We start from the raw sequence: 15000 nt of genomic DNA, 5'->3' as shown, positions 1-15000 counted from the left end.
TTTATCAGTTTGAACATCAAATATGTTGTCTTTGTAGCATATTCAACTGAATATGGCTTGAAAAGGATTTGCAAATCATTGTATTCCGTTTATATTTACATCTAACACAATTTCCCAACTCATATGGAAACGGGGTTTGTATATATATATATATATATATATATATATATATATATATATATATATATATATATATATATATATATATATATCAGGCCTGGCCCTAACCAATGTGGCGCCCTAGGCAAGATTTTAGGTGGCGCCCCCCACATCGGCAGTGAAGTGTATATACTCACAAGAAACAGAATAGCTTTGTCTTTGACCTTTTTTTTTTACTTAAAGAAAGCAAATTAACATATTATATGAGAATGTTATGTTATGATTATCTTTAACCGAATCACAGCAGTGCTCAAATTAAAAAAACAGCATTCCCTCTCATGTGATATTGCTTAATTAACATTAATGATGTGCACTTTAACAACTTTAGGCTTACAACTATACCTAATATATAAAGGGGTGGAAAAGTGACTATTACCTGCAGGGCAAACATTAGCTAACCAGAAGGCAATAACAATGTCAACAAAAAACACCTGCTTAAAAGATCTAATACAAATGTCCCTGAGGGTAAGGTGGGAATACTGTAATTACCTAACGTTACATTATTATTTTCCATAACAATTTAGCCCCCTCCACAATATTAACCCGACGTTAAAACAGAACTAGCTATTTATTGATTAGCAATTGCCGAATCATGTAACATTAGCTTAATGCTAAAAAGCCAGGTTGCTATCACATTCTGTAACAGACAAATAATTTCATGTAGGCTAACGTTACCTACCTGCTACCTCTGTCTTTTTCTCGTTTCTCCTCTTCTTTTCTCTTTTTTCTTCCCTGGGCACCTGACAGTTTTGGCCGTTTTGACATCTTGTGTTGATTTTTTTGACGTGGTAAGAGTCATGATGCGGGAAGGGGGGCGGGGGGGGGGGGGGGTACGCACTGTGCAGGGGGATGGGGGGGGGGCGTAATGTTGTAACAAATAATATTTCTATTAAATAGGCTTTACTTTGCATTTTAATTAACGTGGGATTATTTTTTGTATTTAGAAATAATTGTACCAACTTTTTTTTTTTTTTTTTCTCCAACATTTGTGGCACTGGCTTGGCGCCCCCTGATGGACGGCGCCTTTAGCATTAGCCTATACGGCCTATGATACATGTATACGTATGTATATATTGCATTGGTTTTGAAAATGAATAATATCAAATTGGCCCCAGCATGCTTAGATTTTTCCGTGTGTGGCCCTGAGTGGAAAAGGTTTGGACACCATTGCTATAAACAAACAATACAAACAAACTGAAATGAAAGGGTTACTTAAGTCTCGTGTAAGTGGAAGAGCAGGCATGTGGAGGTCTTGTTCATGAACCATATATGCACTTTTTGTTTTGCATCATTTGCTCTTTCTGTTCTAGAAGCCACTCGGAAGCAACGTGCCCATGCAGGGTGCAGGACAGCACGTTTCTACAGCAAAGTTCACCAGAAGTTGATGAAACTTCATAATGGCTGACGTATGAAGAAGCACTTTCCGTTCACCAAGTTTCGGTTCAGAGTCCGTTTTGTCTTGTAAAACATTTATTTACATTTTTCTTCAGCACTTTCCACTATTATGCTGTTAAAATCCAACTGAGGCTAACTAGCGTAGTTTCCAATGTTTCCTACGTCTGCAAGCCGGTGGAACAAACAATACACAAGTGTGGTGATAACCATAGAACAGGAATTAAGTCAATATCCAGCATTTCCTGCGGGTGGAAAAGGAAACAAGTAGTGAGACGACACAAAACAACGACTTTTAAAAATGCTTTATTTGTCTATTTGGCACTATAAATATATAAGAAGGCAGAAAAGCTTGCATCATCCTCAGAAGGAAGTCAGTCTTCAAGGTCTACAGAGTAAAAGCACATGTCGGCGATAAGGCACAAAGAGTTGAAACACCTCCGATAATATTCCAGATCGTTCCGACGTCTGTGGAGCGTTTTTTGTCGGCTCAAATGCAGCCAATAAGAAAGCAAACAGCAATTAGCAGAAGCAGGAAGTTACAAAAATAATTTTGTCTTGGCTACTTCAAAATAAAAGCATCACACTGGAAAGACAAAGCCCGCTCGCAACACCAGCTAACCCACTTCAAAACGGTACAAAATAAGCACGTAATAATAAACAATAGGAATGCTTCAAACTAGTGGACACACTTTTAGCAAAAAGGAAGAAAAAAAACTACTTTTTCAAAAAATGTTAATAGAGAAAAGCTTTGGAATATATTAGACCTTTTCTTCCGACATCACACACACAACATATATTAATTCAATATGGTAAAAGAACACATGAGATGGAGAAACCTGCAGGGTGTACTTCCAGTGTAAAGTCGACGTTGTGGAAAAGACTTTTGTTTTGGTAAAAGTGGGCACTTCCTTCCGAGCGGCAGTGTCCAAAATCCTCGCTTAAAATAATCCACAAAAAAAAAAAAGAAATTTCCTTACAGAAAATAATTGGGTAACACTTTAGTATGGGGAACATATTCTAAGTAACAAAGATTTAATTTACAGTTATTTGGACACTAGAGGACATATAAGGGTTACTAATATGCAATAATTCTGAGGTTATTGAGGGAAGACTCTTAGTTAATGGCTTACTGCTTGTATAATAAGGCCATGAAGAATAAAGCATTAATAAATACTTAATAATGACTAATTAAGAGCCAACATGTTACTCAGTTTAATAATTAATAGTGAATATGTTCCCCATACTAAAGTGTTACCAATAAATAGTAGCATATTTTTGTAATGTGGCCCATGTTATTGTCTCGTCAAAATAAAGTAACAATTGCGTTTGTTTGGAACTAGTTTGCAGCTACACGACGTGTTGGAAAAGGAGTAGGAAGAAGCCGAGTTTATTCAGTCCCGCCTGGAATTTTTTTTTTGTCATTTAGTTTACGGCCAAATGTTGGTCTTGATTCTAAAGTTGCTGATGAAATTCAACCCTCCAAATGTGACCAGCGGGGCCGCCCATAGATGAACTGGGGTCCTAAGCAGAATTTTGTTCAGAGAGGCCCCCATTATGATTTATTTTCACACCTTTTAATTGAAGTGGAGTTATTTTTATGCTTTTTTAATTACATTTGAATTTAATTTGATGCATGTTTTGTACTAAAATTACATAACGGGAAAGAAATGGTTTATTCATATCAATAAAGCATTTTTAGCAACATTAAAACGTAAATTTATAAACCTGACTAACTCAACTCTGATAAGAACATTTTGCCCACATTTTTTATTTCAGTGAAACGTTGTTTTGTTGTTGTTTTACTTATTTGATGCATGTTTTTTTTTTACTAAAATTAATTATTAGTAAATAAATGGTTCAATTGAAATAAAAAAAGGTTAAAATTTAATATGATTAAAAGGCCGGAATGCAGTTGAGATAGGCTCCAGCACCCCCCGCGACCTCAAGAGGGACAAGCGGTAGGAAATGGATGGATGGATAAAAGGTACATTTATAAACCTGGCTAATTCAACTCCGATAAGTAAAATTAAAAAAAAACTTTTTTACATCTTTTTTTTTTTTTTACTTTTTTGATTAAATGTGAATTTAATTTGACGGATGTTTTGTACTAAAATGACATAATGGGAAAAAATGGTCAATTAAAAAAAAAAAAAATGTGTGGAATTTTAACATTGAAACGTAAATTCATCAACTTGACTAACTCAACTCCGATATCAAAGTACAACATTTTTTTATTTAAGTGAAACCATTTTCTATACTTTTGAAATAAAATTAGAATTTGTTTTGATATGTTCTCTAATAAAAAAAAATGATGGTAAAGAAATTGTTTAATAATAACCAAAAATTTGTGGACATTTTAACACACTTTTAAATGTTTAAACCTGGCGAACTCAAATCCGATAAGAAATTTTTTTCCACAACTTTTTATTTAAATGAAACGTTTTTTTTAAACGTATAAATGTGAATTTAATTCGATGCATGTTTTGAGACAATACGGGTAACTCTGTCGTTATATTCTTATCAGTGACGGAGCAGGAAGCGGCTAGGATAACACGTAAGGTCAACATTTTTACCCGAATCGCCCTGTCATTCATTAAATTTGCATTTTACGAGCCAATTTGATCACATGGCCTCCAGGCGACATCATGTATAAAAACTCCTTCTGGTTGCACGGAGATGGCCTAAAAAAATATATTATTTTTTATTTATTTTTTTAATTAAAAAACAAAAAACAAAACAAAAATAAAGGTCATTATTTTTAAATGAATCGCCTGTCGTTCATAACATTTGCATTTTAAGCATTAATTTGATAATATGCCTCCAGTTAACATGATGTATTAAAACTCCATCTGGTTGCATGGAGAGGGCCTAAAAAATATATTTTAAAAAATGGATTCCTATAAAAAAAATAATAAAAAATAAAAAAAAGGTTAGCATTTTTATATGAATCACCCTGTCATTCATAAAATTAGCATTTTACTCGTCAATTTGCTCACATGCCTCCAGGTGACATCATGTATAAAAGCTCCTTCTGGTTGCACAGAGATGGCCTAAAAAATATATATATAAAAAAAAAAAAATGGATCCATATAAAAATTAAAAAAATAAAACAAATAAGGTAAATGTTTTTATATGAATCGTCCTGTCATTCATAAAATTTGCATGTATGCTTCAATTTGATCCCATGCCTCCAGGTGACATCATGTATAAAAACTCCTGGTTGCACGGAGATGGCCTAAAAAAAAATTAAAAAATGGATTCCTATTAAAAAAAATAATAATAAAAAAAATAAAAAAAAGGTAACATTTTTGTATGAATTGCCCTGTCATTCATAAAATTGGCATTTTACGCATAAATTTGATCCTATGCCTCCAGGTGACATCATGTTTAAAAACTCCTTCTGGTTGCACGGAGATGGCCTAAAAATAAATATAATCTTTTTTATTTGTTTTTATTTTTAAAAAAAACAAAAAACAAAAAAAAGGTCATTATTTTTAATTTTTATTTATTTGCATTTTAAGCATTATTTTGATAATATGCCTCCAGTTAACATGATGTATTAAAACTCCATCTGGTTGCATGGAGAGGGCCTAAAAAATATATTTTAAAAAATGGATTCCTATAAAAAAAATAAAAATAATAATAAAAAATAAAAAAAAAGGTTAGCATTTTTATATGAATCGCCCTGTCATTCATAAAATTAGCATTTAACGCGTCAATTTGATCACATGCCTCCAGGTGACATCATGTATAGAAGCTCCTTCTGGTTGCACAGAGATGGCCTAAAAATATATATTATTATTATTTTTTTTTTTTTATAAAAAAAAAACAAAAAACAAAAAAAAAGGTCATTATTTTTATATGAATTGCCTGTCATTCATAAAATTTGCATTTTAAGCATTAATTTGATAATATGCCTCCAGTTAACATGATGTATTAAAACTCCATCTGGTTGCACGGAGATGGCCTAAAAATTTTTTTAAAAATGGATTCCTATTAAAAAAAAAAAAAAAAAAAAAAAAAAAAAAAAAGGTAACATTTTTGTATGAATCGCCCTGTCATTCATAAAATTTGCATTTTACGCATAAATTTGATCCCATGCCTCCAAGTGACATCATGTATAAAAACTCCTAGTTGCACGGAGATGGCCTAAAAATATATTTTAAAAAATGGATTCCTATAAAAAAAAATGTAATCTATTTTTGAACATTTTGAATTTAGAATGGCTGATTTTTAGCAACCCCAAAAGGGACGAGCGGTAGAAAACGGATGGCTGGATGAACGAAGCTGGACCTTGGACACCTGCCGGAGAAAGTGGCGCCTTCGACTTCAGCGAGTCGAGTGTTGCTTCCCACTTGCAGACAATTTGTGTGCTCAACTTCATATTTGTAAGCAGAGTTTGGAGGCGGAGAAAGTAACTTGACTGCAAGCTCAAACTGGAGCCAAGCGTCCACTCAGGTGTGCTTTGTCTGCGTCACCTGCAAGACTTCTCAAGCTTTAAGGCACTTGTTGCAGAGCGGAGTGTGAACTTTGAAGAATGTGTCTGCATATTTGGTCACCTTCACACCACAAAAGACTAGAAAGACATAAAAAGTGAGAGAGAAAGTTTCAGTCTTGGTCCCCCAATGTCTCTGACTCCGCCCACAAGGCATCTGTCCAATCACAGCTGGGGACATTTCTTCAAATTCACCAAGAAAAGTTACCAAAAAAAAGCAGCGACGATGCAAGAAGCCGAGTGTCCTTCATGAGAAAAGAATGGAGGAGTACCAAGAACCGCCATGGTGGACGGACTAGACGGTCCAGGTGCGGCTCAGGAACTTGGACTATCCTTAAAGAGTGGACTGGTTTCCAAACTTCAACCCTCAAAGTGAGGGAAAAAAAAAAAAACGACAGTAGGGAAGAGATTCATGTGGCCCTATTCCTGGGCGGATCTCGCGTAGGAGGATTTTGCAATGCAGTCTGCTGAAAATGATGGAAAGCGCCAGTATAGGTAGCAACTGACGCTGTGGTCCAGGTCGGAATCGCCACAAAACACATTTGAAGAGATTCAACATTGAATCGTGCAATCCCCTAATTCGTCATGTTTCATGTGTCGGGTAAAGCGCGACGAGCGGGGCCGTATAAATCCCCTCCCTACTGGGACTATTTCTTGAGATCCACTGCATGATCTACTTCCCAGATGTTTAGTTTGCAGTGCTTAAAAGTTGAATGTGGACGAATGAAACAAATATTGTAAACTACTTCTTGTCTAGAACTCAGGTGTCAAACTGGAGGACCGGGGGCCAGGTCTGGGCTTTGGAATAAAATGTGCCAATAAAGTACTTTGTCTTTTCTCAGGAAATGTGTCCCTTCCACAAAATATGTGTGCTGCTTTTAGACTTGAATATTCTCTAATAATGCCAGAAATATACCATCATATATTTGAAACTTTTTTTAAAGAGTGAAATAATCTCCTGTATATATATGACATTTTAAGAATCTAAATGTAAATTAAATTAATAAATTAAAATTAAAATTATAATTAAAATTTAAATTAAAATTTAAAATTATATTTAAAATTAAATACATTTTAAATAAATGTAAATTAGAATTTAATTTTTTTAAATTTAAATAAATGTAATACATTTTATAAATTTAAATTAAAATTATAATTAAAATTTAAAATTATATTTAAAATTAAATACATTTTAAATAAATGTAAATTAGAATTTAATTTTCTTAAATTTAAATAAATGTAATACATTTGATCAATTTAATAAATTAAAATTAAAATTAAAATTAAAATTTAAATTTAAAATTATATTTAAAATTGAATACATTTTAAATACATGTGAATTAGAATTTAATTTTTTTAAATTTAAATAAATGTAATACATTTTATAAATTTAATAAATTAAAATTAAAATTAAAATTTAAATACATTTTAAAAACATTTAAATTAGAATTTTTTTAAATTTTTTAAAATAAATTTAATTAATTTAATACATTTAATAAATTTAAATTTAGAATTGGGAATTTAAATTTAAATTTAGAATTGGGAATTTAAATTTAAATATAGAATTACAATTTTAAATTTAAAGGGGATTTTTAAACAAAAAAAAAAAAAAGTGAAATAAAATTAATAAAAATAAAGAAAGCAAGTTATCCATCAAATTGTACGCTGTAAAAATTACAATAGATTTTACAGTGGCCAGAATTTTACTGTAAAAAAAACTGTAAAACCACAACAAATTTTACAGTCAAAATGTGGCGGCTCAGCTGCCAGTTTTTTTTTACTGCAAAACTGAATATTTTTTTTTCTTTTGCTGTAAATGTCAATTCAATTAATAATCAGGGGGATAGGCCAATGTGTCAAACTCCTGGGGGCCACTTCAAAATGATGAAGGCCACATGTCGTGGCGGGACACGTAAAATGATGGCGGGACGCGTAAAATAACGTGGCGGGCCACTTAAAACGAAGTGATGGACGTGATAAAATGATGCGGCAAGCCACGTAAAATGAAGCGGTGGAAAACATAATGATGCAACAGGACCACATAAAATGATGCGGCAGAGCACATAAATTAATGCATCATATCACATAAAATTATGCGGCAGGCCACATTAATTAATAAGGCATATCACATAAAATGATGTGGCGGTCCATATAAATTAATGTGGCATATCACATAAAATGATGTGGCGGGCCACATAAATTATTGCGTCATATCACATAAGATGATGTGGCAGGCCACTTTAAATTAATGTGTCATATCACATAAATTGATGTGGCAGGCCACTTAAAAATGAGGCATATCACATAAAATGATGCGGCAGGCCACATAAAATAACGAGGCATATCACATAATTTGATGTGGCGGGCCAGGTTTGGCCTTGAGTTTGACACATGTGGCCCAGACAATGGTGTAATCATGTCATGGGGTGACTTGTATATTCATCAATTCTTCCGGGTTCCAAGCGGCCCATAAAAACGATGTGGCCCTCAGAGTCTGACACCCGTGTTCTAGAAGGTCCTTTAGTCTGAATAATATGTTTAGTATTGAATATCTGAGAGTATTAATAATCCTCCAAGTTAAATATGTCTTCTCTTCATAAATACTTCAATGTACCTTCAGGTCTTGTTGCTATAGCAACTGATGCTGGCGGGGGGGTGAGAGATGTTGCCCCCCCCCCCCCCCCCCCCCCCACACACACACAAGTAGACCACCTGTGTGGACAAGATGGCGTGTGTGAAGTCCCAAAGATGCAGTGCCAGGCAGCAGCAGGAGAAGGCCCTGGGACTCACGGCGGGCGCATCAATACTGGTAGATGTCTGGGAGGGGCATCTGGAAGGCGGCGGCGGGGAAGGCCTGCGGCACGGCGTAGCCGGCGTAGCCTCCGTACGCCGCAGCCGCCACCGCCGCGTTCTTCTGCAGTGCGGCCAGAGCCGCCGTGTTGGCGGCGTAGTTTGTGATGGGGATGTAACTCGCGCCGTAGAGGCCGCCGGCCGCCGCCGCTGAGATGCGGGGCACGCTGTGGGCCATGGCGTAGACGGGAGTGATGGGGCGACCCTGGATGGACGACAGCGGCGTATTTATTAGTACAGCATACAATACAAGTTTTCTACTTATTTACTGTATATCTATAACTTTATCATTTATTTATATATTTATCATTTATTTATTATATGTATTTATTTATCATTTATTTATTATATGTATTTATTTATCATTTATTTATATATTTATAATTTATTTATTATATCTATTTATTTATCATTTATTTATTATATGTATTTATTTATCATTTATTTATATATTTATCATTTATTTAATATATCTATTTATTTATTTTATTTATAATTGTATTTATTTATTGTATTTATTTATCTATTGATTTATCATTTGATTGATTTGTTTATTGTATCTATTTATTTATTCTATTTATTACATCTATTTATTATTTAATTTTATTTATCATTTTATTTATTGGTTTATTATACTTATTTATTTAGTTTATTTATTATGTCTCTTTATTTATGTGATTGATTATATCAATGTATTTGTAATATTTAGTTGTATATATTTATTTATTTAATTTACTATTTAATGTACTTATTTTATTTATTTATTCTGTTTCATGTATATTTATTTCTTTAATTGTATTGATCATTTTATTTATTTATTTGATCTTTTATCATAACTATTTCTTTAGTCCATCTATTGATTATTTGATCAATTATTGTATTTATTTATCATATTAATTTATTTATTTACATCTATTTTATTCAATGTACATATTTTATTTATATCTATTCATGTATTTTATTTTATGAATATCTATTTATTATTGTATTTATTTATTTATTATGTATATTTATTTTATGTGTATATTATATATTTTTTTAATATCTATTTAATTAGTTTATTTATTTATTTTACCTTTTTATTTATTTATTGTAATTATTTTATCTATTTATTTATTTCATTTACAACTTTATTTATTTATTGTATTTATTATATCTATTTATTTATTTGATTTTTCATTTTATTTATCTATTGATATATTCTTTTTATTACATCTATTTTTTCCTTTAATTGTATTTATCATTTTATTTATTTATTATATCTAGTTGTTTAATTTATTTATAAAGTCTATATATTTATTTCATATATTATTTAAGTAATTTATTATATCCATTTATTTATTGTATTTATGTGTATCTCTTTATTTCTTACATTTTTGTTATTATTTAATGTACCTGTATTTATTTATTCCAGTTTTTATATATATTTATTTCTTTAATTTTAGTTATTTCATTGATTTATTTTTACTTTTTTATCATAACTATTTATTCAGTTTATTTATTGACTATTTATTTAGTGTATTTATTATTCATCATATTCATTTATTCATTTTATCTATTTACATCTTTGTATTTATTTTATTTTTTATTCAATGGTGCCCTACAAACTCCATCAACTTTGGCTGACCTGAAAAGGGGGAGGAGTGGACACCGGCAGCACGGTGGCGGCAGCAGCAGGGGCGGCCGTGTGTTCCGGGTGCTGCAAGGCCAGAGGGTTCATCAGGTGCTCCATGGGGTGCACTTTACCCTCCTCCATCAGCTTGGCTGCAGGCGCCGCGCTGAACATGGGGTACTGCCCGGCCAGAGCGGGCAACGCCACTGCCAACAGACGAGAGAGAGGTGAGCCGCGTCTGGGGCGGCGGCACTAGCTACAGATCTATTGTGGTCTAGGTGCTGCAGGTAAGAAGACCAGCACATACGGTACATCCACCCATGCTCAAAAAGACACACAGGAAAGACACACAAGACAAAAGGTGGAATGGAGGACAAGGTGGTAGTTGGCGTGTGATTGGACGACACAAGGTGGTAGTTGGCGTGTGATTGGACGACACAAGGTGTTAGTTGGCGTGTGATTGGACGACACAAGGTGTTAGTTGGCGTGTGATTGGACGACACAAACATGCATACACACCCACCTCAGTCATGGTTTCACCCTTTTTTTGCTTCATCACATTATTACTACAGACTACAGTGCAAAATCAAAGCTTCCAATGAATAAATACCCTAAAATCCGGACGTTTTTCCTACGCTTTGAACTCTGCGACTTTTAAAACGGTGCGGCTAATTTATGGATTTTTTTCTACGTCGCCGGCCAAATAGTTGAAAGAAAACAAGCATAGACACTGGTAAGGTGTGTCGTTCTTTTGGACGAGTTCACTGCATTACCTTTCTGTTTAGACTGACCACTCCGTCTTCTACACGTTTCTCCTCGTATGGATTCTTCGTTCATCACTTAAAGCAACGTTTTTAAGTTTTAACAATACAACTACAACTATTTTTACTTTCTAAAGCGTCCCACGTGTGATGTCTGTAGGAGTGTTTTCATGCATATTTGTACGTGCTGTGGTAATGTACTGAAGCTAGCGTTGTTAGCATTCGCTAAAATGCTAACAGATTTACAAGTGTCTGTGTTAGTATTATTAACTCACAATGGCATTCAAAGCTACGAACAATGGGTGAGCGGGCTTTCTGCTCCGCCGCTCCCAGTCTGTGGAGCACTCTCCCTGACCACTTGAGGGCACCACAGACTGTGGATGCTTTTAAAAAAGGCTTAAAAACCCTTCTTTTTTTAAAAAGTCTTTTTTTTTAGATATATGCATACTAGTTCTAGCTATTTTGCTGTTGTAGTTTTTATTTTTATTTATTTTGTATTATATATATATATATATATATATATATATATATATATATATATATATATATATATATATATATATATATATATATATATATATATATATATATATATATATATATATATAATTAAAAAAACATTTTTTTTAATACACTGTAGCACTTTGAGGTTGTTTACTCAATGTAAAGTGCTTTTTACAAATAAAATCTATTATTATTATTGTTTCAGTTTGGTACATTCCCCAAAACGTCACCGTGGAGTTATTGAGTCTGTTTAGCTGATTGGAGAGCTAGCTTGCGCAGCTAGCGGGTCCATGACGATGACTTCTGTTTTGTTTGACCAGCCGTTTTACTGCCCTGTTACAGACACCGTCTGGAAACAATTAAGGTGTGTAAATAAACATTTATAAAATACTGCATTATTTTTGTGTCAGAAATGATTTATTTTTTAGAAACTGGTTAGAATTTGGATTCCAGTCTTGACTGAAAGAGAAAGAGGCGATTTATGAAAGTAAACCATGATCAAAGTATTGAATAACCACAGAGTTTTGCAAGGTGATGATGCAATATTGTGACTTCAGTGAAGAACAGGAAGTAGCAGGTATTTAAAAGATGTCAGACTCAGATAGTACTCGTGTTCAGACCAGGACTACACCAAGAATGTTCATGTTCACCTTCCTGGACCAGGACTACACCTACAATGTTCATGTTCACCTTCCTGGACCAGGACTACACCAAGAATGTTCATGTTCACCTTCCAGGACCAGGACTACACCTAGAATGTTCATGTTCACCTTCCAGGACCAGGACTACACCTACAATGTTCATGTTCACCTTCCTGGACCAGGACTACACCAAGAATGTTCATGTTCACCTTCCTGGACCAGGACTACACCAAGAATGTTCATGTTCACCTTCCTGGACCAGGACTACACCTAGAATGTTCACCTTCCAGGACCAGGACTACACCTAGAATATTCATGTTCACCTTCCAGGACCAGGACTACACCAAGAATGTTCATGTTCACCTTCCTGGACCAGGACTACACCTAGAATGTTCACCTTCCAGGACCAGGACTACACCTAGAATGTTCATGTTCACCTTCCAGGACCAGGACTACACCAAGAATGTTCATGTTCACCTTCCTGGACCAGGACTACACCTAGAATGTTCACCTTCCTGGACCAGGACTACACCTACAATGTTCATGTTCACCTTCCTGGACCAGGACTACACCAAGAATGTTCATGTTCACCTTCCTGGACCAGGACTACACCTAGAATGTTCACCTTCCAGGACCAGGACTACACCTAGAATGTTCATGTTCACCTTCCTGGACCAGGACTACACCAAGAATGTTCATGTTCACCTTCCTGGACCAGGACTACACCAAGAATGTTCACCTTCCTGGACCAGGACTACACCTAGAATGTTCACCTTCCTGGACCAGGACTACACCTACAATGTTCATGTTCACCTTCCTGGACCAGGACTACACCAAGAATGTTCATGTTCACCTTCCTGGACCAGGACTACACCTAGAATGTTCACCATCCAGGACCAGGACTACACTTAGAATGTTCATGTTCACCTTCCTGGACCAGGACTACACCAATAATGTTCATGTTCACCTTCCTGGACCAGGACTACACCTAGAATGTTCACCTTCCAGGACCAGGACTACACCTAGAATATTCATGTTCACCTTCCAGGACCAGGACTACACCAAGAATGTTCATGTTCACCTTCCTGGACCAGGACTACACCTAGAATGTTCACCTTCCAGGACCAGGACTACACCTAGAATGTTCATGTTCACCTTCCAGGACCAGGACTACACCAAGAATGTTCATGTTCACCTTCCTGGACCAGGACTACACCTAGAATGTTCACCTTCCTGGACCAGGACTACACCTACAATGTTCATGTTCACCTTCCTGGACCAGGACTACACCAAGAATGTTCATGTTCACCTTCTTGGACCAGGACTACACCAAGAATGTTCATGTTCACCTTCCTGGACCAGGACTACACCAAGAATGTTCACCTTCCTGGACCAGGACTACACCTAGAATGTTCACCTTCCTGGACCAGGACTACACCTAGAATGTTCATGTTCACCTTCCTGGACCAGGACTACACCAAGAATGTTCACCTTCCTGGACCAGGACTACACCTAGAATGTTCACCTTCCTGGACCAGGACTACACCTACAATGTTCATGTTCACCTTCCTGGACCAGGACTACACCTATAATGTTCACCATCCAGGACCAGGACTACACTTAGAATGTTCACCTTCCTGGACCTGCTTTTTGTATTGTTTCACTTTCACACATTCCGTAGTAAATTCACCAAAACTGAGTTATTGAGTCTGTTTAGCTGATTGGAGAGCTAGCTTGCGCAGCTAGCGGGTCCATGACCATGACTTATGTTTTGTTTGAGCAGCCGTTTTACTGCCGTGTTACAAAATACAGCTAGTTACAATATAACTACAACAATTCTTACTATTAAAGCGTCCCATGTGTGATGTCTGTGGGAGTGTTTTCATGCATATTTGTACGTGCTATCGTAATGTCATGACGCTAGCGTCGTTAGCATTAGCCAATATGCTAACAGATCTACAAGTGTCCGTGTTAGTATTATTATCTTGCAACGGAATGCTTTTTGTATGGTTTCAGTTTTACAAATTCCTCAGTAAATTCACCAAAACGTCACTGCGGAGTTATTGAGTCTGTTTAGCTGATTGGAGAGCTAGCTTGCGCAGCTAGCGGGTCCATGACCATGACTTATGTTTTGTTTGAGCAGCCGTTTTACTGCCGTGTTACAAAATACAGTTAGTTACAATATAACTACAACAATTCTTACTATTAAAGCGTCCCATGTGTGATGTCTGAGGGAGTGTTTTCATGCATATTTGTACGTGCTATCGTAATGTCATGACGCTAGCGTCGTTAGCATTAGCCAATATGCTAACAGATCTACAAGTGTCCGTGTTAGTATTATTATCTTGCAACGGAATGCTTTTTGTGTGGTTTCAGTTTTACAAATTCCTCAGTAAATTCACCAAAACGTCACCGCGGAGTTATTGAGTCTGTTTAGCTGATTGGAGAGCTAGCTTGCGCAGCTAGCGGGTCCATGACCATGACTTATGTTTTGTTTGATCAGCCGTTTTACTGCCGTGTTACAAAATACAGTTAGTTACAATATAACGACAACAATTCTTACTATTAAAGCGTCCCATGTGT

The 15000-nt window shown here is 35.2% G+C and overlaps 1 protein-coding gene across 1 annotated transcript in view; it reads right to left on the bottom strand.

Moving 5' to 3' along the window:
- Positions 1-8849: 8849 nt before the first annotated feature.
- Positions 8850-15000, bottom strand: part of LOC133633649 (RNA-binding protein 47-like) — an 86656-nt gene continuing 80505 nt past the window's right edge. The window contains exons 5-6 of the mRNA XM_062026234.1: positions 10527-10717; positions 8850-9104 (exon numbers count right to left, since the gene is read on the bottom strand). Coding sequence (XP_061882218.1) covers positions 8850-9104; positions 10527-10717 — 446 coding nt within the window. The remainder of the gene's footprint in view (positions 9105-10526; positions 10718-15000) is intronic.

This window comes from Entelurus aequoreus, linkage group LG18, assembly GCF_033978785.1.
Source record: "Entelurus aequoreus isolate RoL-2023_Sb linkage group LG18, RoL_Eaeq_v1.1, whole genome shotgun sequence".
NCBI lineage: Eukaryota > Metazoa > Chordata > Actinopteri > Syngnathiformes > Syngnathidae > Entelurus > Entelurus aequoreus.
Note: the sequence above shows the minus strand (reverse complement) of the source record. Positions and strands in the feature narration are given on the sequence as shown.